This window comes from Hyaloscypha bicolor (assembly GCF_002865645.1).
Source record: "Hyaloscypha bicolor E unplaced genomic scaffold K444scaffold_184, whole genome shotgun sequence".
Taxonomy (NCBI): domain Eukaryota; kingdom Fungi; phylum Ascomycota; class Leotiomycetes; order Helotiales; family Hyaloscyphaceae; genus Hyaloscypha; species Hyaloscypha bicolor.
In genome coordinates this window covers 106868-128131 of record NW_020194686.1, presented here as the reverse complement: position 1 = coordinate 128131, position 21264 = coordinate 106868, and the positions used below count along the sequence as shown (strand labels likewise).

At 42.7% G+C, this 21264-nt stretch overlaps 10 protein-coding genes across 10 annotated transcripts; 5 read left to right on the top strand and 5 right to left on the bottom strand.

Annotated features, from left to right (window-relative positions):
- Positions 1 to 165: 165 nt before the first annotated feature.
- On the bottom strand, positions 166 to 1915 carry K444DRAFT_648626 (Metallo-dependent phosphatase; the record flags this gene model as incomplete). Its single annotated transcript, XM_024885483.1, has 3 exons — positions 166 to 960; positions 1004 to 1846; positions 1901 to 1915. The coding sequence occupies 3 exons, from the start codon at positions 1913 to 1915 to the stop codon at positions 166 to 168; spliced, it is 1653 nt and encodes a 550-aa protein (XP_024726918.1).
- A 401-nt stretch (positions 1916 to 2316) lies between these two features.
- Positions 2317 to 3508, bottom strand: K444DRAFT_548034 (uncharacterized protein; the record flags this gene model as incomplete). Its single annotated transcript, XM_024876344.1, has 2 exons — positions 2317 to 3222; positions 3278 to 3508. Coding segments are annotated over 2 exons (1137 nt in total), but the record flags the coding sequence as incomplete, so codon positions are not given.
- A 388-nt stretch (positions 3509 to 3896) lies between these two features.
- K444DRAFT_548189 (lysophospholipase-like protein) lies at positions 3897 to 4848 on the top strand (the record flags this gene model as incomplete). The annotated part of the gene is made up of 2 exons (XM_024876359.1): positions 3897 to 3962; positions 4012 to 4848. 2 exons carry the CDS (start codon positions 3897 to 3899, stop codon positions 4846 to 4848), a joined length of 903 nt encoding a protein of 300 aa, XP_024726916.1.
- Positions 4849 to 4947: 99 nt separating this feature from the next.
- Positions 4948 to 5719, bottom strand: K444DRAFT_548186 (clp protease-like protein; the record flags this gene model as incomplete). Its single annotated transcript, XM_024876358.1, has 2 exons — positions 4948 to 5538; positions 5585 to 5719. 2 exons carry the CDS (start codon positions 5717 to 5719, stop codon positions 4948 to 4950), a joined length of 726 nt encoding a protein of 241 aa, XP_024726915.1.
- Positions 5720 to 6313: 594 nt separating this feature from the next.
- Positions 6314 to 7858, top strand: K444DRAFT_576684 (uncharacterized protein; the record flags this gene model as incomplete). Its single annotated transcript, XM_024877545.1, has 3 exons — positions 6314 to 6679; positions 6730 to 6782; positions 6868 to 7858. The coding sequence occupies 3 exons, from the start codon at positions 6314 to 6316 to the stop codon at positions 7448 to 7450; spliced, it is 1002 nt and encodes a 333-aa protein (XP_024726914.1). The 3' UTR covers positions 7451 to 7858.
- Positions 7859 to 8836: 978 nt separating this feature from the next.
- Positions 8837 to 9590, top strand: K444DRAFT_711298 (uncharacterized protein; the record flags this gene model as incomplete). The annotated part of the gene is made up of 1 exon (XM_024888243.1): positions 8837 to 9590. One exon carries the CDS (start codon positions 8837 to 8839, stop codon positions 9359 to 9361), a length of 525 nt encoding a protein of 174 aa, XP_024726913.1. The 3' UTR covers positions 9362 to 9590.
- A 143-nt stretch (positions 9591 to 9733) lies between these two features.
- On the top strand, positions 9734 to 11114 carry K444DRAFT_670505 (uncharacterized protein; the record flags this gene model as incomplete). The annotated part of the gene is made up of 4 exons (XM_024887640.1): positions 9734 to 9817; positions 9863 to 9895; positions 10450 to 10594; positions 10651 to 11114. 4 exons carry the CDS (start codon positions 9734 to 9736, stop codon positions 11112 to 11114), a joined length of 726 nt encoding a protein of 241 aa, XP_024726912.1.
- Positions 11115 to 12470: 1356 nt separating this feature from the next.
- On the bottom strand, positions 12471 to 13186 carry K444DRAFT_278763 (uncharacterized protein). Its single transcript, XM_024871546.1, has one exon. It carries the CDS (start codon positions 13038 to 13040, stop codon positions 12585 to 12587), a length of 456 nt encoding a protein of 151 aa, XP_024726911.1. The 5' UTR covers positions 13041 to 13186; the 3' UTR covers positions 12471 to 12584.
- A 1698-nt stretch (positions 13187 to 14884) lies between these two features.
- K444DRAFT_505672 (uncharacterized protein) lies at positions 14885 to 15949 on the bottom strand (the record flags this gene model as incomplete). The annotated part of the gene is made up of 3 exons (XM_024873390.1): positions 14885 to 15504; positions 15561 to 15711; positions 15791 to 15949. Coding segments are annotated over 3 exons (930 nt in total), but the record flags the coding sequence as incomplete, so codon positions are not given.
- A 590-nt stretch (positions 15950 to 16539) lies between these two features.
- Positions 16540 to 16787, top strand: K444DRAFT_711295 (uncharacterized protein; the record flags this gene model as incomplete). Its single annotated transcript, XM_024888242.1, has 1 exon — positions 16540 to 16787. A coding segment is annotated over one exon (221 nt), but the record flags the coding sequence as incomplete, so codon positions are not given.
- Positions 16788 to 21264: the final 4477 nt, after the last annotated feature.

Below are 21264 nucleotides of genomic sequence, written 5' to 3'. Positions count from 1 at the left end.
ATGAAAGAGTGGCATTATGACTGTACAGACCACTACTTCGCAAGATACAAGTGATGAAGCAAAGTCATCCCGTCATCCTACGCCGTGCCAGGCTCCGAACGCTGCTCCCAACCGGGGTAATATGCACCCTCTCGTTGTCTGCCCGGCCAGAATCTAACTTGATATTTACTCCTCCTGAAGCCTGGCTGGTCTGCCACCATCGACAATTATCTGTTCGTCGATCCTTTTTTCGAGGTCCCCGTACTCGACTCGCTTATACGTCGTTATCCTCGCCTCGTTCACATCGATATCGAAGAATCGTATCCTCCTGTGGTATCCTCCATACCCACCATATCCACCAAATCCGGCACCACCCGCATAACACATCCAAAGAGCTGGCTTGCCGTCATCGTGGCTGCTCAATGCGCAATATTCATTGGCGTGATCGTGGCCGCAGCTAACCATCAACACTCCTTCATCAACTAATGCATCCCGGAATCCAGTGTTGAAGACGGGTGCCGTGACGCCCTCTCTCCATTCCCCCTTCTTGGGAAGTTTGTCGTCCCGATATTCGGGTAGTGGAATATGGATGAATGAAAGATCCATGTGTATGCCTGTATACCCTGCATGCTCTTTCTTCAATCCTTGCGCGGTATTCTTGAACCATTCTATTTGATTCTTCTTTATCCAATCGTAACCCTTGAAGTTGTGTTCGTCAGGGGAGTATGCGTGCGTATCGAGTAGGTATACAGTAAGAGCTGAATGTTTGGAGCTTCCACGAGCGAGAACTTCGACGTAGTAGTTTCCAACTCCCTCGATTTCTTCCGGCCCTGCGACCGACAGAGAGTACGGGAGGGACTCGATGAGGGACATTTGTCCTGCGCGAGGGAGGGATGATTTCCCTTCGTCGTCATGATTCCCAAAGATCGTGGCAAAGGGGATTTTGCGTGCAATGAACAGTTCTGCATATTTGAAGATCGCCTGTGAAGTTAGTAGATGTCGGAGAAGATTGAACCCAGCTTACAGTCTGCGCGTCGGGAGCGGTATCCCCATTGATTTGGTCCCCACTTAAGATAACCAAGTCTGGTTTCTCCTGGTCGAGAAGTCGACCCACGAACTCCAACGTCCTTGGGTCAGCTTCGCACTTCTCTCCCTTGGGTGTTGGCGGCATCTCATCTCTGCAAAGTCCCGTCCCAGTACTTAAATGCAAGTCTGCCGCTTGCATGATCTTAAATCTCCCATTCTCATTGACCTTTGGTATTGGTCTCGAATGGGGCGCCTTCTTCCCGCGCCTTATGCTTAGTCTGGCCTCTTGCCCCTCTCCACTGTTTTCAAGGAGTAGCGGCGTTCCCGCCATCTGCCAGCCATCCCTTGGATCCACCGCATCTGCACCAAATAGCACGTCCACGGAGGTGATGATTTGGTTTGAGCCCTTCGCATGCCGTTTCGCGGCCTGTTTCAACCATATTCCATTAGGTCTGCCCTCCCATTTCTCGTTTGCCTCCCCCTTCACGCCCTGCGCAGGATCCAGTCGCCCAACCGTAACATCCAAGATCACTTGGTCATCGGGCAATATGTCTTCTTCCTTCTTGCGCTTGACATGCACGTATGCGCTGTTCACCCAGCCGCTCCCCAAGTATAGGTCCTTCTCGATCCGATGCCAGACATCCGCATCGAGCTTACACGTACTGAATATACTTAGGCTCGAGCAGGATTTGATTGTTATATCTGTCACTATGAGGCCTGGGTGGTGCGCGGGTAACGCGTTGTGCAGCGCTGAAGGTAGAACTCGATAGCGGTTGTCGATGAAGTAGACAACGACGAGGGAGAAGAAGGCAAAAGCTGCCACTTGACACATCGTACGAACCTGGCGATTGCATATTAGTATCCATCTTCAGGCCAGACCGAAGGCAGGGCATACGATTCTCCTCGTCATCGTGACGATTCGCTGCAAGCACTTGAAGAAGTGGAAGCAACTGCACTGCAGCTAAATGATGCTCGTTGATATGGTTGTTCCATCCGTAGCTGCGTTAGGCGGGCATGTTTCGGATTGTTTGCGCTCTCGAATGCGGCGGAGGACTGGGAAGCTGGAGGGTGTTGACTCCTTTTCCTTTTATGGTTGCAGTTGCAATCTCAAGCTCTTGACGTGGGAAATCTGGGGATCTCGCGCTAACCTTAGCGGAGGCTAGAACTAGATCCGCCCCTGTGGGAATACAAGCGACGATTTCGCCTCGTGATCAGCGCCCCTGTTCTTGCCGGCGAGGCGCGGCATTTGAAATCATTTCTATGGGCAAGATGTAATGTTGTACAGTTACAAATACATTTTAGACATGCTAATCATATACTGGTACCTGACATTCTCCTCCATACACCCACGAAGCCTCCGCCGGAAATTCTGATCCCAACCTTTGGCCGACAGACCATTTCCCACCCATTGTCATCAGAGACTGGATTCTTACTAACTAAGGTTTTTGCTAGAAGTTCTCCCAAATCTTCCACGGGACCTCCTAGGATATCTCGGCCTTCTTCGAGATATCTAGACTGCTTCGTACCTTCAACTTTGGCTTCCAACAAGGCTCTTGGCTTCACAGGTCGGACATCCCATTCCCTTCCACCCACTCCAACAGCACCTCCGACTTCCACCACCTTTTCCAGGAACAAAGGTAAGTGTCTTTGCCTCGCAAAGGTGATACCGGTATTAATTTGCGTTATGCTTGGATAGAACGTAATCAAGGTACCATTCGGTTTCAAAGCTTTGCCAACAATGTCGAAAAAGTGGGTTATATCTGGCAGATCAAGGATCGTATACTCTAGGAATGGGGCGCCACTAGATTCTACCAAACGTGGTGTGAGGTAGTCATCGATACTCCCAACATGGAAGTCAATGTGTGGATAATACATCCCATGGCGGAAGTTCTTCACAACTGTTTTGGCGTGTGCAGAGTGTCGGCTGGAACAATCGAGTGTATGGATCACTGCTCTTCGATTTGTTCGCCACTCTTTGTACGCCTCTCTTGCTTCCACCCTGTCGGGGGATATCTCTGCTGTCTCATCCTCCTCTGGAATATTTGGCGCAGCTGTATTCGCGCCATGTATGGCTCTTGCAAGGTTCAACGTCAATGCTCCGTGACCGGTGCCGGCTTCAAATATCTCGAATCGATCAAGTATCGAGGTGCTCGGGTCTGGGACGGCAGGATTAAGGTCGAGTAGGGAGACGATCAAATTCGCATCTTGGGAGTAAATCTACTGCGATGTGGTCAGAGAAATATATCTGCGACTATATTTTTGGGTGACTGACTGGCGTTACTAGTCGCGGAGAGAGATCCGTGTATTCGGCCAATGTTGGTTCTGATATTCGATAGTTGATCCGCTTCTTCGACGATACCAAGTCACGGAGTCCTTTGCCGAGAATGTCATCGTGGGAGATGGAATCCCTGACAAGCTCTATCTTCTTTCCGGCACGTAGGCGATTGCTCAGGACTGGAGTAGAGGTCGAATTGTGGATGTTCTTCAACAGAACAATGTCATTTTCCACAGGATATTAGATAAAGAATTAGTGAAACTTGGCGCAGAACCTACCTTTGATCTCCCTTTTGGAGTATAATCGACGACTGCATGTTGAACATGCTGAGCTGCCAACTCCAAGACTGTTTCGTAGAGTCCTTGATGAAAGTGGTCGATAGGTTGACATTTGGATTTTGTTGATCCGGGTCGAGCTCGGAAATTCACATGGGAAAATTACCTTCCAAGCTAGCGGCCGCTTCCATATGCATCAACTGGGGTTGGGAAGCAAGGGTCGGCCGAGAAAGTCAGTCAGTCTCCCGTGCTCCAGACCCTCAACCTCGTTGCTCTCATTCCTCTATTCTCCTCTCCGGACACTGCTGGATATCTCAACTGACGGATAGACCAACGTTAAAATGCCCACCGAAGTCGAAGGAACCCACCAAATTGGGGACATGTCCCTGTACACGAAGACATGGAAGGTTAGGAGCCCACCTCCTGCCCTGTAAGCTCCGCTAATAAAGTTGTCAGCCTGACGGAGAACCAATTGCCAAGGTCGTCTTCATCCACGGCTTCAGCGACCACTGCAATCGATACTACGAACTCTTTCCCTCCCTTGCTGCACGCGGCATCGAAGTGTTTGGCTTCGACCAGCGTGGTTGGGGACGCTCTGTACACAAAGACTCCGAAAAAGGCCTTACCGGGCCAACATCTCTCGTCACCTCTGACATCGTCTCGGTGATCAAGTCACAATTGCCTTCATCCGTACCTCTCTTTGTCTTGGGCCATTCGATGGGAGGCGGGGAAGCTTTGACGCTGGCTTCGGATCCACAATACACAGACTTGATGAAGGATATCAGAGGGTGGGTTTTGGAGAGTCCGTTTATTGCTTTTCCGAAGGGCTACGAACCAAGTCCAGTTGTCGTATTCTTTGGGCGCATCATCGGTAGAGTAATGCCGCATAAACAACGATTGTCAGCTCTGTCCCCGGAGGACTTGACAAGAGATCCGGAAGTTGTCAAGTCAATCAAGGCAGACAAGCTTTTGCATGATATCGGGACATTTGGAGGCCTTGCTGGGATGCTGGACAGGGCGGAGGCGCTGAGCCAAGGCAAGGCCACCCTGAATAAGGGAGTGAAGAGCCTCTGGCTTGGGCATGGAACCGATGACAAAGGCACAAGTTATCCAGCAAGCAAAAAGTGGTTCGAGAGGCAGACCCAGCTGGAGGACAAGACATTCAAGACCTATGAGGGATGGTCCCACATGCTGCATTGCGATCTGCCGGACAATCGGTCGGTCTTCGCTAAGGATGTTGGAGATTGGATATTGGCCCGAAGTGGACCTGAGGAGGTGAAGGCAAAGCTTTGAATTGGATGATGGATTTGGAGTTGGGATTACCTTGGGAAAATTATAGTTTTGTACGCCTTATCATATATCCCCCGATTGACGATTTCGACCAAATTTTAATCATGTTGAACTATCTTCCTTCCTCTCCTCGTCCTTGATCCTCCGGTCTAGTATCTCATCCACTATCCCCATCTCCAGCGCTTCCTCGGCACTTAGAAACTTGTCTCGTTCCATCAATCTCTCGATATCCTCGAGGGTATGCTCTTTCGTCAAATGCCGTCTGAAAATCTCGTTCAATTTCTTCCGGACCCTCAGTATCTCCTGTGCGTGGATCGCAATATCACTGGCCTGCCCAAAGTACCCTCCACTCGGTTGATGAACCATAACACTGCTATGCGGCAGGCAGAATCTCTTTCCCTTCTCTCCTCCGCACAATAATAGTGATCCCATCGAAGCTGCTTGGCCCACGCAGACAGTGGACACCGGAGACCGGATATATGTCATCGTGTCATAGATAGCTAGCCCAGCAGTGACCGACCCACCAGGGGAATTGATGTATAATGTAATTGCTTTCTCGGGAGCGTCTGATTCGAGGTAGAGAAGCTGTGCGACGATTGCAGCAGACAGGGTTTCGTTCACCTCGCCATTGAGGCAGATGATTCGTTCTTGGAGGAGCTTGGAGAAGATATCAGAGGTTCTCCAGCCTCCTCCCTGGTCGGTCAACAGGAGATTCGTCGGGTAGGGAATGGAGGCATACAATGGTTTCTGTGATATACGGAATTGGTGTCCAGGCTTTGGGCGGATCCGATTGCGCGGGTATGGAGGAGAAGCATCGCAAGCCAGTTCTGAGGGCATCTCGAGCTGGCGCCCGTAGAACCCTAGTCGCAAACATATCGAGTTGTCGTCAATTGGTGTTATGACCGAGTCATGATGGAAGGTCTGCTTGACCTTGGCGCTCGGAAGACGCGATTGAGGAAGCGCGAACTCGCTTGATCTTTTATCCGAGGCGACATGCAGTCTTTCTTCAAACACTACCATCAACGAAACCATCCTCTCCTGTGTACACCCGACCAGGTCTGAGGCATGTGTTATGAACAAGTGCATAACCCCAACCGGTAGCACCACCTCGAGGTGGCTCGCAGCTACCAATCGACTCTACTCAACTTCTACATCTGCAACCCAATCCCCCTCTCAAGATGTCGACAGCGCCAGGATTCTCAGCCTCCTCTCAAGATGGAAACCTGCAGCCATTCTCCGACCGCACACCCTTCGGTATGCTGCGTCCCCGCCGCCTGCACCTGTTACAGAAGAGCAGAATCACCATCCCCCGATAGCGCCACACGAACCTTTCCCCGAAGACACTCAAACAACTACATACAATCTTCTCCCTGCAGCGCCCCATGGTGAACCAGCAGCCGCCGCGGCGGTCGAGAATACATCTCCACCAATTATTCACCAGCGCCCGCCGCTCCCTGTATCACCATTGATGGACCCAGATGTCATCGCAGCAAAAGAGAAATATGTTGAACGAAAGGCGCGACCCAGCAAGAATCCCGAACTCCTCCAGCAAATCCTTGGTAAGAATCCTTATGCTCGAGCTCTGGCCACGCCGCTCCGCAGATGTGCATTGACATACAATGCCTTGCCTTCGTTCTTCCTCCAAGATTTCAACTTGATGGAGCATCCGGAGACGGGGAGCCCGTGGTATGTTCCGAAGAGCTTGGCGAAATATAAGGGACCAACAGTTTCAGAGAAAGAGATAGATGCCGACTTGGAACCGAAGGAGGAAAAAGTACACACAAGTCAAACCCAACAGATTAGTGCAGAGTCCACTGCTGTTCTAGGTTACTCTGTGTACACCATCGCCTCTCAGCACACTATTCGCGCAATGCAAGACCCGAGGGGATATGGAAGAAAACAGACCAAAAGGATGAAAGGCCTCGCGAGAAGGCGGGGTATGATAATGCCCTCTGATGGCCCACCTACACGCTTCATACCAGACCGATATAGACATTCCAGGGATGCAGGAAAATTTCTCAGTACCGCACGCTGGAGAAGCGACATGCATGAGTTCGTGCTGAATCTCATGCGGCGAAGAATATTGGAAGACTTTGTGCGCGTGACAAACTCAAAGAGGGGTTATGTCGTAGGGTGTTCAGGGTGGGAGGACGCGCTGGCCAAACCACAGGTTGGAGCATTCCTTTGGACTGGTGGGGACGGGGAGTTGGATGAAGGCCGAGAGATTCCTCCCGAATTTGCAACTTTGGACGTTCCTACCGGTAGAAAAGAGGAGAGCAAAACCAGAAAGGTACCGGTGCATAATTTACGAAGATTGCTCGGGAAGGATAAGCTTGCTGAGTTACGGGAGAAACTTCCTAGTAGCATCTTTGAGAGAGAGGTCGTGGTGCTTAGGCAGAAACAGTATGTTGTAGATTTGGAGATGCAACTTTGGAAGCTGCAGGGTTACTTGGCTGAGTATCGTGAATTATACAGGGATTTTGAAGAACCACAGATGCAGGGCCTTGATGGCGAGAGCGAAGAGGATGACGACGAGGAAGATGACGCCGAGGACGAGGAAGACGAGGGATTTACGAGAGAACAAGAGGACCAGAGTGGACGATGATCAAAATCAAACGAGTCTCAGCTTCATTGTTTGCAGTCACAACATCCTGCGTCTCTACAAGCTTCAACCTACTTCCTTTTTTGCAATATCCCAAGCGGCGTCGGAGGCGCTTTCAATCAGTTGCATTTCAAAAATCATCGTTTGCAGTTTCAATATCAATTCATTGGCTTCTTCAAAGTCGTTCTATTGTGGAGGACAAGCTTTCTCCTACGTATAGTACGGGCCCTCTTCCCAGAATTTGCATTGCGGCACCGCCCCACAGAGTCTCTCATTCGGGTCCCAAGACCCGTGAGATCGATAGTCCTCAATGTAGCATTCTGTCCATACGTCAGAAAGTCCTGGCACCCTTCTGCAGTGGGTTTCCCTGTCATAGCAAAGTTGGTTAAGTATCACTGGAGTACCTTAGCCACTGTCCCATTGAATGGAAGTCCCTCGTCAATTGTGGAGGTTAACCACATTGAAGAATGTGTTTGGAACATCCCCTCCGTGCATTGCCGGAGGCACAGAAAATAGGTATGCATAGCCTGGCTTCAATTTGGAAGCTAGGATATTAGCATTGCACCCAACTAAGAAGTCTGAGATCGCAATCCAGGTGCGTTCAATCTCAGACGCGTACCGATAACTCCCGTTGAAAATGGGTGGGTAGAGTCATCTGTGATGTACGAAACCGTCGAATTATTTGCAGTTGAGAAGATGGCCTGAATTGCCAAAGCGAACCCATCCTGTGTTTGACCATATGGCACTGTGAAAGGATACCTCCATCGGCGTTATGCCCAACGTTAGGACCAACGTTGTGGAACTTGCCCTTGGAGAGCAACCGCAGGAATATCGGGCACATATGACCCCAGCTTTGGTCCAACATCTGGTCCGAAATTAAACGGTCAGTAAGTAGAAACCGTTGCCACAATGACCACGTACGGCAAAGCTCGCAATTAGTGGCACGGGAAGGTTGTGCAGATGATAGTGGTATGCGGGGTCCAGGGGGCCAAATACAGTAGGTATTGCTGGGAGGCGAGGGCCATGTGGGTGTTGCGGGTGTTGCTGGTATGCGATGCCGATGCAGGTGTTAGTGGCATGCGGGCGTATGCAGGCGTGTTGGTGGTATGTGAGAACGTCAGCTGGAAACCAGATTCGATAATTAAATCGTACGTACGCAATGTTAACTGGAAGCCTTGGCCTAATATACGCAAAGTTGCATATATCTGCATATTAAAGACAAATATGCGCTATTTTGATGTGATTGTAATGCGCACAGATATATAGCTTGCAAGGGATTGATTTCTATATAAAGAACCAAATCCTCCAACTTATTTATACTCAATTCAACAAATCTGCTTTATCTGTTCTGCTTTTCCCAAACAACCAATCTACTCTAGTCTTTTTACAATGTCGCAACAAGGACGCTCTTCTCTAACCGGCGCCGCCCCGGCACTACCTCTATCGCCTCTTGACATAGAGCTTCGCAGCGCGCGAGTCGGGAAAAACAGGCCGTGCGTGATCACGCTAGCGTATAGTAACTGCCAATTTGTGGTGGAGTTGCTTCCGGAATCCTCGACGACGACGCCTACACTTCTCCGGTATGGCTTCGATCCTGGCGCCTTTGCATCAAAATACCCCGCTGGCCCCGGGCCGTTACCAGGCTACAACGTACCCGATTCAATTGAGTCGGTCTATCTTCAAAAGTTGAACGCAGGAGTGACTGACGATGGGATACTTGATGCGGCAGGCATGCGAACATTGTACGAGATCGAGGATTTGATTTTTACTATAGGCAGCCAATTATTTCAAGACCTTGCGGGACCAAATCCCCTAGATGGATCCACGACCACGCTAAGAGAAGCACTGAACCCGAAACGCTTTTGGTTTCAGATGATAACGGTAGATGGCAACGCATCCTTGATTCATCGATAAGAGTTCACCCCACCCGCGCTTTCCTTTGAGCATCAAGACATATCAGGCATACATGGAGACTTACCCGCGTTTGATGTATCGCATATTAAGATCCTGGAAACAATTGTGCCAGGAAGAGCGTATAAAGTGCTTGCAGATAATCGGACCCAATTCTGTAAGGCAACAGGTCGCGGATTTGAACACGCAGCAATTGGCCGCAATTGCCAAATGTTACAGAGGATCCAGGTTGCTGGGCTTGCTAATTGAATCCGAGTACCAAGGCTCGAAGGTCTCGTTACTACCAACCAGCAATCGGGGACCGTGATTGGCTTCCTGACGGGCTATATAACTCCAGGCTCGCCATTGTCCGACTTGAGTGATTTGAGAGACAACATGGACGGGGTGTCGAAGCTCCAACGAGAGGATTGGGCTAGTCAAGTCAAGAATATCATCGGGCAGCTGCACGGGATAGCGGTGGTATGGGCAATGTATGCCCGAGGAATATGCTTCTAGATATTGAAGGCAATTTGTGGGCCGTTGGCTTTAGTGGAGAGCGTACGTGGGGTTTCGTTAGTTTAGAATTGATGGGGACAAAGGAAGGAGATTTGATGGGCCTTGAAATGATTCGTCAATATCTGCAGGTCTAATTTGAATGTTCAAATAGCACATAAGCATAAATGAAAACGGTTTGAGTAATAGTCGTAGCTTTCATATATTCTTTAATCTATTTATATTTATAAAAGCATGGTATTTATTAAAATAACCAAAAATAAAGGACTTTAAATTGTTATAACTCGACTTAATATAAAATTAATATTCCTAAGTAAATTAAAGCTTCTTAATACTGCAATAATATTATGGGAGGGAAACCGCGACGAGAACAAAACCCACGTAAAGTAAGCCAGAGAGCAGAACGAGACTAAATACCAAAAGCAAGAAATGCGCGGCAAAACAGGAGCAGTGTACGATTGCAAAAGCATCAATTGATGGTCAGGAAAGAAGGTTGCTTGTCTAGAACTATGAGAAGGCCAGCTCTCTTATGTGCTCCCTCCAAGTCACATAATGACGATCGTGACCTTCCCACAATCCAAGAACTGCTGCTTACCAAGCTACAAGAGCAGGGCTTCGTAGCGGAGGACCGGACAAGACAGGACAAGACAGGTCTCGGAGTTAAGGAGGCAACTGCTAAGGAGAGGGGCGGCTCCATCGACCATAACGGGTTTGCACCAGGCGATAACTCAGGCAGGAGTCTACGTGAGCGCCCACTATCCTCGTCGAAATAGACGACCAGGTTTTCTAACCTTGTGTAGAAGATCTAATTGTCCTGCAGGGAGATGACAACTCGAGTGCCTCCGAAGCCGAAGTCGATGACGTTAATCTTTGTGCTGAAAGTACAGGGCGAGGCGCGGGTCTTTTTGATAGCCCAGATAATGCCGTCGACTCGACAACTCCGGCCCCTCCTTCCAGTTCCGATGGGTGGCACGATATTGGTGACTCCCCTGAGACGGCTCTACGCTTGCGGCTTGCCGAACAAGGAGCTTCGACGTCGAATTCCATACACGCCCTCCCTTCGCGCGAGCCATTGCACGACAGTGTCGGTGCTATGGCTATGGACCTTCATCCGCGGCGCGCCAGATCCGAGGCCACGACATCTTGTTCCGCTCGCCCCCAAAACCCGCCTCTACGCTGCGCTAGAATGTCACCAGAGAGCCAGCTCAGTCGAGAGTCATCTTTATACTGGTCGAGGCGTCAAGGCTTGCCAATTCCAAATTAAACCTCGAATTAAATTTAGATTTGGACTCAGGCCTGAGTGGCATGCTTTAGCAGAATGCAAAAAGTCGGATTTTCAACTCCTATTCTTTCTAATTCATCAGATTCGAAGCTCCAAACTTAGTTGGGTTGCCGAAAGTAAAGTCGAATCGAATCCCCACTTCCTGGAATGTGGAAACTAGGCTGCTGTATATTGTTCGTGTCAGCAAGCGCCCAGGGAAGTTTTAAAGAATAATACGTACAGTGCGTCCAAAATCCTACCAGCCTCTGCTTGATATTCATCCGGATAAACACCATATTGGGCATCCCTTTGCCACAACACAAGATTTTTTAAGGATGGACAACACTGTTCTTTGTTCATTGCAATTCCCCGTAGGCCTTGCTTTAAGAACGACTGCTGTCTATCATCATAGGCGTCTCCATAGTCTAATTGGATCCATGCTTCTTCCAAATTTGGTGGTACGTCTCATGCAAAGGCTGCGGCTCTTCATTTACCCCATCCCCCACAAGGGAGTCTCTCGACACCGCCAGGCGTTTTAAATGAACGAATTCTCTCAGAGCCGGGCCCTCGTGAAGCTGCGTCGGGCACGTGAATTACACAGCTTGCGAAACGGTCAGACCCAAGAATGGGAGTATTTTAGTCAAGATCGTTCTTCGTATCATGAACACTTCAGACCGTTCCTGGGTGGGTTGCAGTCCCAGGGGCCTAGTTAATTGGGCCCATTAAAATATAAGTAGTTTGCGATGATACTTTCTAAGAGTTTGTTTTGAGTCTCTGATAAGTCTCTGCATGCGAGGCACACATTTCATAATCAGACAATGTGGTACAGCGCATCATTGCCCGACTAGCTGACGTCTCACTCAGGAGATTAGTGTCAATAGAAGAATTCTCGAAATGGTAATTGGTCCCATGGAAACCGTCGCATTGAAAAAGCAGCTGCGAGAAGCGTTCGCCAGTGACAGTAGCCACCTGGTTCGAATCCATCATTCGGCAGCTGCCTAAAGCAATCAAGGTAGGGCCAAGGTGAGGAGCGTCTAAGCAGAGCGGCGATGCTAACTAACCAGCTTGGAAGCGAATTTGGGGAAATGTTGTCTGAGAATACTGAGGTTATTCATTTCTGTCTACATAGGTTCAAGTAGGTTCAAGGAGATCTGCCCCTCCAAAAACGACAACGCAGCACAGAGAGACGAGAGTCCAGAACGTCTTGCTCGCGAAAAAGTATATAGAAAGCAAGAAGTACAATGAATTGAAGCTTCAGGTCGAAGGCAACGCAATTGAGTTTCAAGCCCAGAAGTATCTGAGCATCAGGTGCAGCTTTAACTGTGGGGGTTCTGCTTCTCCCCCATGCTTCGAAGCAGTCCCTTTGTCAGACCCTGCAGCTAGACAGCGCCTCGGGTCCATCAATGCTCACCCGAAGGTACCAAGGGACAAATCATATGCCTCTCTTCGACAATAGTCCATCAGGAGATTCCATCACCAGGTCATAGAGCGAGTACTTCTGCCCGGCTTTGGGTATCCAATTGGACCACTCACTAGGTCCAGTACCCGATGCAGAAACTGCCTCATGTGGCCTCCTGCCCAAAGCTGAGGGACTTCTGTACAACCTCGGGTTCCTGGATCTAGAGCCATTGCGCCGAGTCGGGTCCACGGGCTGCTACTTGCGTTGCCGGACCCTCCATACCCTTCACCGCTCGTCAAACGTGCGCAGCCAGTCGTAGCCATACGCGACGCTGCATCTCGCACGTGTTGAGCGGCAACAATGGAAAGCTGCACTTGCAAGCGCGAAAGAAATGGCAGACAAAAAACGGGATGGGCAAACGGGATCAGATCAAGTGATGTAATGATGGGAGAAAAACATACATTCCCCATGGAGTACATCAGCCCCTTTTTCCTCCTGCTCGCGCCGCCTCCAGCGGGGACGCCTAACATCTTTGATGGCGGTGGTGGCACTGCAGGGCGTGAGCCGTGAGCCGTGAGACGCAAGGCTCAACGGGTTCTATGCGAGATAAGCACCGTGACGGGAGTGCTGGCTGGAGAACGGAGCAGTGTCACACCGCTAGATTGAGAGGTAGATGGAGATGGAGATGGAGACGAGGGCAGTGGGGATTATGTCCTTACTGAAAGGAAAGGAAGGGGGGGGGAGTCTCTTGTTTCTTTTCTGAGCGGAGCGGCGAGGCTGGGTATCGCGACAAGGGGTTCTTTATGGCGGCGTTCGGGAAGGTTCAGAGCGGCGGGCTGTTAAGGGAGTGTTGGAAAAGGTACTGAGAGGACGAGTTTGCTGGGCTGGAGAGTCTTGGTTCTGAGGGAGCTGCATGGGGGATATTAAGGGGATTGAGTGTATTCTGGATGAATTGAAGGGCTTTTGGGAAGGTGGTGGAAAACATAATTGGTATTACCAACGTTCTCCCACGTTCTGAGTCTGGGTCCCGTGATTCGGCGGAATGAAAGTCCGTGCCTTTCGTGGGGTTGGAGATTCTTAACGACGTCTCGTTCGTCAATACTCATCTATTGCAAGGCATCTCACTTGCAACGGTTCATCACCTACCAATTATTGTGTCTAGGGCTCCTCAGTTACGCTTGTATAAATTTACAGCAGTATGCATTGCTGATCTATCTCCCATTTACAGCTCTCAGCAATGTTATCTCAGTACCTCAACATCCTGAAGTCCATCCTCACATGCAATTGAAGTCTGAGGTGCTTGCAAGTCCGCAAGAAGCTTATCTACTCCCATGCATTGCCTAGTGCTATTGGAGAATCGTAGTCCTTCACATCTGGCCGTCTAGGTCTCACTGCGTTTTCGTTTGAAGAACTCTTCGAGGAAGGAGATGCATAGTTGAGGCTCTTCTTGCCTTTTGCTCAACTCTGCTTTTTTTAAGCAAGCGATTTATTAGCGAACGAGAGAGGGGAGAGGGGAGAGAGGAGAGAGAAGTAAGGAGAGTGCGAAAGACCTGCAAGAGGAGATAGTGCTGGAACTTGGAAAGAGATCAAATGCACCTCCTAAGTCGCAATTCAAAGCCTTAAAGGCTGAGGGAAATCATCCATCTCCTCCGGCATTCAGGGCGATTTGGAATAGAAAGTTTCTAAAGGTAGGCCAATTTCCGCAGGTTGGAATCGTGTGGTGGGAGGGATATTCTGTTCCTCAGTTCGTATTGATCGCTATATAGGAGTAAAGCTCGGTGGCCCGCAGGGCCTGCTAGATGTAGTCTACAGGTGAGATGTGGCCTTCTGATTAGTGAGCCGGACTTTCTAACGTGGTGTTCGTAGTGAGTATGGAAACGTTGGAGTTTGGTTAGAGGCAGGGGTAGAGTTTAGTTATATAAGAAGGCCTTTTTACAAGTTAATAAGTTATAATTATCGAGAAAAGGACTAGACCTGAATCTCTTGATGTTGCGATTTAATAAATATGAAAACTTGGGGACAACTGGGCATGAAGAACAACACGAGTAATATATTATTCTTGACTAAAGCGTATCCACCAGCACCTCGACACAGGGTTGCAACCTCAGGCGAGAAACTTAACATGCAGAGAAGTGATATAGGGATAGTCATAATAGATACTGATTAAAGAGGATTATGCTGAAAAGACTCGTGACCCTCAGTCAATCGCTGGATATATAGCAAGGCCCATTAAATCTGGAATTTGCCCCACTTCGCTGAAGATATCAAAACTTTGAATCTGTTTGGGAGTTCCATTTTCTATCACAGAAGTGATATCATACACAAGAATCTGCGGTGAGGCTATAAGTGTGAGGTTACTGGCGAAAGGATCCGTGATAGTGTAGAGAGTGTTCCGATCAACTTTGGTATCCATGGCTCCAGCCGCGGGTGTTTCAAAGCTGAACTGTCCCTTAATCGCGCCATCTCTAGAATCCACAATGGTTATTGTCGGCCTTGCTGCGTCCATAATAAAGAGCGTATCGTATTCTAGAGCTTCTGCAACCCAACACGATGCTTCTTGTCCCGGGATAGTGATGAGCTTTTCGTCGACGATTTGTAGTGAAGGGGAGATGTCCAAAAGTGCAGCACCAGGCGATCCATTGTGAGGATTCGTGACGATTAATTTATTATCGGAGCCCAAGAAGTTCAGACTGAAGGGTATCGTGAGAGCATCGACAGTGTTGTTGACTAGAGTATGGCTAACCTGACGATCGATGACAGGATAGGCGTATAAGGACCCCGGACCACCATTGGCACTCATAACAGTTGTGAACAGTGCGGAGGAGGAGGAATCAAAAGTTATATCACCAGTGATGATCAGAGGTCCCACGGGTGGTGGAGCAGCACCCGGGGGTTGTGGGATTGATCGTAGAGGGCCCAAGTTACGAAGTCCCCTCTTTGAATCGACTGAGAAGCAGGCCACTCCTGCAACATCGCCGCCGTTTACCACGCAAGCTAAAAGCATCAAGTCAGATCATCATACCGCAGAAATAAACTGTATAATAACTGACCCATATTTAACTCCTGAGAGTAAGTCACTGAGACTGGAATATGACCCAATGAAGGGGCAGGTTCTCCAATAAGATATGGATGTAGAGGATTCGAAGGATTTATGCCGAATAATGATACAGTATTGCTTCCGGCATTGATATTGAACAGATACTAGAAAGTAATCCTGGCGTTAGAAATCTCTTGTCAAACATAGAGACGACAGTAAGCGAAAGGTCAATTGGGTTTATACATTGCCGGAAACAACCACAGAGTCCTGCGACACAGCGGCCAATTGCGGCAGACCATTCCCGCCTGTAGGTGTTTTAACTGCAGAAGACAGTGTTCCATCTCGGTTTGAAATTTGAGCCGAAACAATAGAATTGCCTGCTGCGTCATTGTCGAGAAAGTAGAGAACTCGATTGATGCCCAATGAAGACTTGGCTACTGGGAGAGCCAGAATAGCTGATAGCTGACAGCCTAATAGAAACGAAATATAAAATTTCATTGTTAGTTCTATATTTGTTGTTTTTGGAAACTCAATAGAAATTAAAAGTCACCTCTGACAAAAGGCTGATAATGACTTTGCGAGGCGGAATATATATACACTTTTTGCCGCCCTCGAGCAATTTGAATTAATTGATCCGTGGCCCAGCGGCTGAAGCTCGATGCCGCATTCGTAGATTGAGGGAATTCCAAAATGATTCCAAACGATAGCTCAAATGCTGACGCCTCTGCAGTCTTATGTCAGATTGGGAATCATTTATGTGTACGAAGATCACGGCATAAAGTATCGGGAATACAGGGCATTATTTTATGAAGGCCACTAAATGCCCTGTAAGGTCTTACTTTAATCTCCCTGTAGCTAGTCCTAGTTCCCTGTAAGCCCTGTAAGGGTCCCCTGAAATGTGGCTTACCTCGCTAAACCTCCGATTTCGATTATTTTTTGATCAGTTCGATTCTATCTTATAAAAATAACTATCTAATATATAATCACTTTCTCTTGGCCCTTGTCCCTACCTTCTTTATACTTATTCCCCCCTTATCTCCTTTACATAATCAGGAATTGCTGCAATCCACTCTTGAATCTTGCTCTGGGGAAGGTCTTCCCAGCATTTCTCCCATCTTACTCTCAGCTTCTTTCTATTACTAGTAGGTCCCCGCTTGGTAGTCTCCTTTTTCATCCAAAACCAGGCTTTCTCAATTGCATTGAGATTAGGTGAGTTTCCTGGCCAAAGTATCTTTATAATCTTTATTAGAATTCAGAACAAAGTGTGTATAGAGAGGTGTGCATTAGGGTTAATTATCCCCCCTTTACTCGCTACTAATTAGTGGACTCGCCTATATTTATGGGCGTTTGGGGGCGTTCAGTACCTGTCAAGCTGCATAAGCCCATATTAAGCCTCAAGGCACTTTTAGTAAACTTATCCCTTCATCGGCCATCAACTGTCCACGCTAGCAAGGGTGTACTTCCCGCACTACAGGGGGGGCTCGCTTGGCTCCTGTAGCATAATATTTATATACCTTTACATACGGAGAATGCGGCCAAAAGTCTTGCAACTGGCGTACGCCACTGCAAGGGGGTGGCAGGGGGGTGGCAGGGGCCCCTGTCCTTCCTAATTAGGCCATTCCAAATCCCCTTTTTACCCAATTATCCTTTTTTCTACTTTATCATCTCTCTTTTTACCCACTTTATCCTCTCCATTAAATCTTACAATGGCCCCAAATAAGCCATACGACCCTGCCATACGCACGCAAGCGCTTACAATGCTTTAGTTAAAGCGTCTAATTACAGAAATCATAAGCAAAACTGGTTTGAACAAATCTATAATTAGACGAATTAAGAAGAGAGCCAAGAAACGAGGCTATACTCCCAAAACAAGCCCTATAATTCTCCTTGTAAATATAGAGGACACACTACAAGCCAGTAGACCAAAGAAGATTATACGAGAGGTAGAAAAGCAAGTAATTAATATAATTTCAAAAAACTCGACTATTCGTTAATTATTTACTTAAGTAATTACTAATCTCGTTTCTTTCCTCGTTTATAAAGGAATCTCTATATATATAGTTTACCGAATTCTGTGCTATAAGGGCTATAAGCCTTATAAGCCTATTATAAAACCAGGCTTAATAAATAAGAATAAGTTAAAAAGATTAGAATAGTATTTGAATTATAAGAACTAGATATTTAAAAATTAGAAAAATATAATTTAGTTAGATAAAACAAGTATAATTTGGGAAAAGTAAAGAAGTTATATAAAAGTATAGAGAATAAGTAAAGAGGCTTATAAATATTATTATATTTATTATTATTAGAAGGGCTTTATATAATTTATATTTTGAGGCTATTTTATATATAATAAGAAGAAACTATACTATATTTAAGAAAAGAAAATAATAAAAGAGAAGAAAAAGGCAAAGAAATACATAAATAAGGAGAATAAGAAAAATAAGACAGGAAAGAGAGAGAAATAAGAGCTTGAGATAGTAATAAAAAAAGTAAAGCTTTTAAAAAAAGTAAAAGAAATAAAACCAAAATAAAAATAATATATTAAAAATAATATATTAAAACTAGCATATTAGAAAAAAGGGCTTATTATAAAGGAATTAATTAGTATAGATATTAGAGAGTAATTCTTGAGAAAAAGCTCTTGCCTTTTATAAAGAAATATAAGCTAGCTTATTCTAATATAATTATTTAAGAGAATAATATCCCGATATATATATATTATTACTAGGCTATAATTTATAATTTATAGGAAATTATAAAGCTAATTTGGCTAGCTAATTCGCTAGACCTTAATATAATTAAGCTTTACTAGTTTTGAATAAAGAGATAAATAATAAAGAAAAATATAGTAAATAATAAAAAATAATTAAAAAAAAACTAGTTAAAATATTAGAAAAAGCTTTTATAATTAAAGATTCAGAAGTAAATAAAGAGAATTCTAGAATATATAAAGAAAATAATTAATTATAAAAGAGGTAATAAGTATAAGAAAATACTAGGAAAAGAATAAGAAATCTAGATTAAGTTAGATAATACTAATTAAGATATACTAGTATTTCCTCTTAAACTATTCCTGCTTTTATAATATATCTCTTTAATAAATAATATACCCTCTTATAATTATAAGACTTTTAGCTATATTCTTTATATAAATTTATTAGTAATCTATATAAAAGAAATAAAATTATATCTAGTATTTCTTCTTTTTATATAAGCTTATCTTATAGAATATATATTTTCCTATTAACTAGTTTGCCCTCTTTTTTATAGCTTTCCCAAGAATCTTTTAGTATCTTTATTTATATATATATTATATATATATATATCTTTAATAATATACTTTTTCTAATAATATAAATACTAGAGATTAGAATTAAATACTCTTTTACTTTCTAATTCTATTTGCAAGCTCTATAGCTTTACCTTTTTAGAATATTCTAAAAGCTTATAATAAAGCTCGATTCTGAATTATAAATATATAAAAGAATGCCTTTATTTTATATATAATTAATATAGCTTATATTTATTAATATAGGTTATATTAATTAGCTAATAAAACAAGGGCTACTAATTTCTAAAAATAGTTCTATAGGTCTTATATACCTCTCTAAATTAATTTATAAAATTTATATATCTTATATTTTAATTATAATTATTAATAAAATAAGGAATTAGAAGCTCTTTTATTAATAAATTATTAAAAACATTTTATATAATTCGCCTATTTATAAATATCTTTATAGAATGCCTTCTTTTTTTTTTATAAAAGTTCTTTGCCTTATTTATAATATAAATATTATTTAAAGCTAGAATAATACTATTATTTTACTAAGCTATATAAAATATATCTTAAACTATTATAATAAGAAATATATTCTATTTTAGCTTTTTAATAAATCGATTTTTAATTACTAATAAATTAGAAGAAAATAGCTTATATAAGCAAATAGTATTTATAATATCGAATTTATAGACTTATAGCTCTAAAAATAAGAATATAGAAATAAAGTAATTATTAAAATATATTATTAAATAGTAATATTGAAAAGAAAGTACTAGATTTTATATAAAAGAACTAATAGTTATAAAAGTAAAATAGAAAACTATTTTTTATAATTTCTTTTCTTTTAAGCTTTAAGTTTAATTATATATATATTTATAATTCGTAATTCTATAAATCTTATATTTTTATTTAATTAGCTTCTTGGGTATCTTATATATATATAAGAATCTAAAGTAATTAATTAGTAAAATAATAAATAAAAGAATAATAGAATAAAAATTAAAGAAATATATCTTCTAAAATATTGAATTATAAGCTTATTAATATTTATTTTACATAAAAGCAAGTAATATTATTAAAAGAAAGCTTAAATAAAGAAAGTAAAAAATTTAAGCTTATATTACTAGATTTTATTAAAAGATAAATAATTCTTATTTTATTTATTATTTATAAAATATAAAATATAATAATATTATTTAATTTATTAAAAGTAAATATATAATATATAGCTTATAATTAAATATAAAGAACCTTTACTAAAGTCTGAATTCTAGTATATCTTAATTTGAGACTTAATATAATATAATATAATAGGCTATACTTTCTAAAAATTATATTATTTTATTAGTTTTAAGATTTTAGTTATATAATAAAAGCTATAGTCTTTTATATATAATTTATAGAAATTATATAAATAAGCTAGTTTTTCTATAATTCTAGAAAATAATTACTTTTTAATATTTAATTAATTAAGCTTTTATATATTATATACTATTTATACTTTACTATTTATATTTTTAATCTTATTATTTTATTATTTTATTATTTTATTATTTTATTACATTTTATATTCTAATATAGTTTATATAAGTTTTTATTTTATTATAGTTTCTTTTTTATATATTTTATAATAAATAATATAGGAAAAATTAAAACTTTATAATTAAAATAATATTCTTATAAAGTTCTAAAAGATATTTATAAGGCGGATTATTAGTTTAGTAAATTTAGAAGAAAAAAAAAGAGCTATTATAATATCTTAAGCCTAAAGCCAAAATATTAAGAATATATAAATATTAATCTTAATATCTTATATTAATTTCTAATATATCTAGTAATTTAAATACAGATTAGTTATAAGATATAATTACTAGTATAATATATAGAAATAATAAAAATAGAAGCTAATTATAAAAGAAAAAAAATAAATAAAATAAAATAAGAAATATTATATTAAAATAATATAAATTAGATCTTAATTAGAAATAGATTTTAATATTTAGAAATAAAGTTATATTATTAATATATATATTATTTTTAGTTATAATAAAAATTAAAATAGAAATAATATTAGTTTTAATAAAAAAGCTTATTTTTAAGTTTAGAAAAAATATTTAAAAAAAGAAATACTTTTAATTTCAAATAAAATAGTAAATAGAAATTAGAAATAAGAATTAAAATAAAATTAGAAATAAGAAATTATATAAATAATCTAGAAAAGCTTTTAGAAAAAGAAAAGAATTTAAAAAAGTCAGAAAAATTAGTAAAATTATATTTATTATTTTTATTATTATCTTTAATAGTATTATTAGATATATCTAGTTTAGTAAAATTAAAGAAAAATATTATAGATATTAAGCTAATAAAAAAAAGAATATAAATAATAGAAATAAAACTAGAAAAGCTATTATTTTATTATTACTAATATTAA

Coding starts and splice junctions, on each gene's coding strand:
- K444DRAFT_278763 (XM_024871546.1), bottom strand. CDS start 13,040: ATGTTAGGCGTCCCCGCTGGAGGCGGCGCGAGCAGGAGGAAAAAGGGG.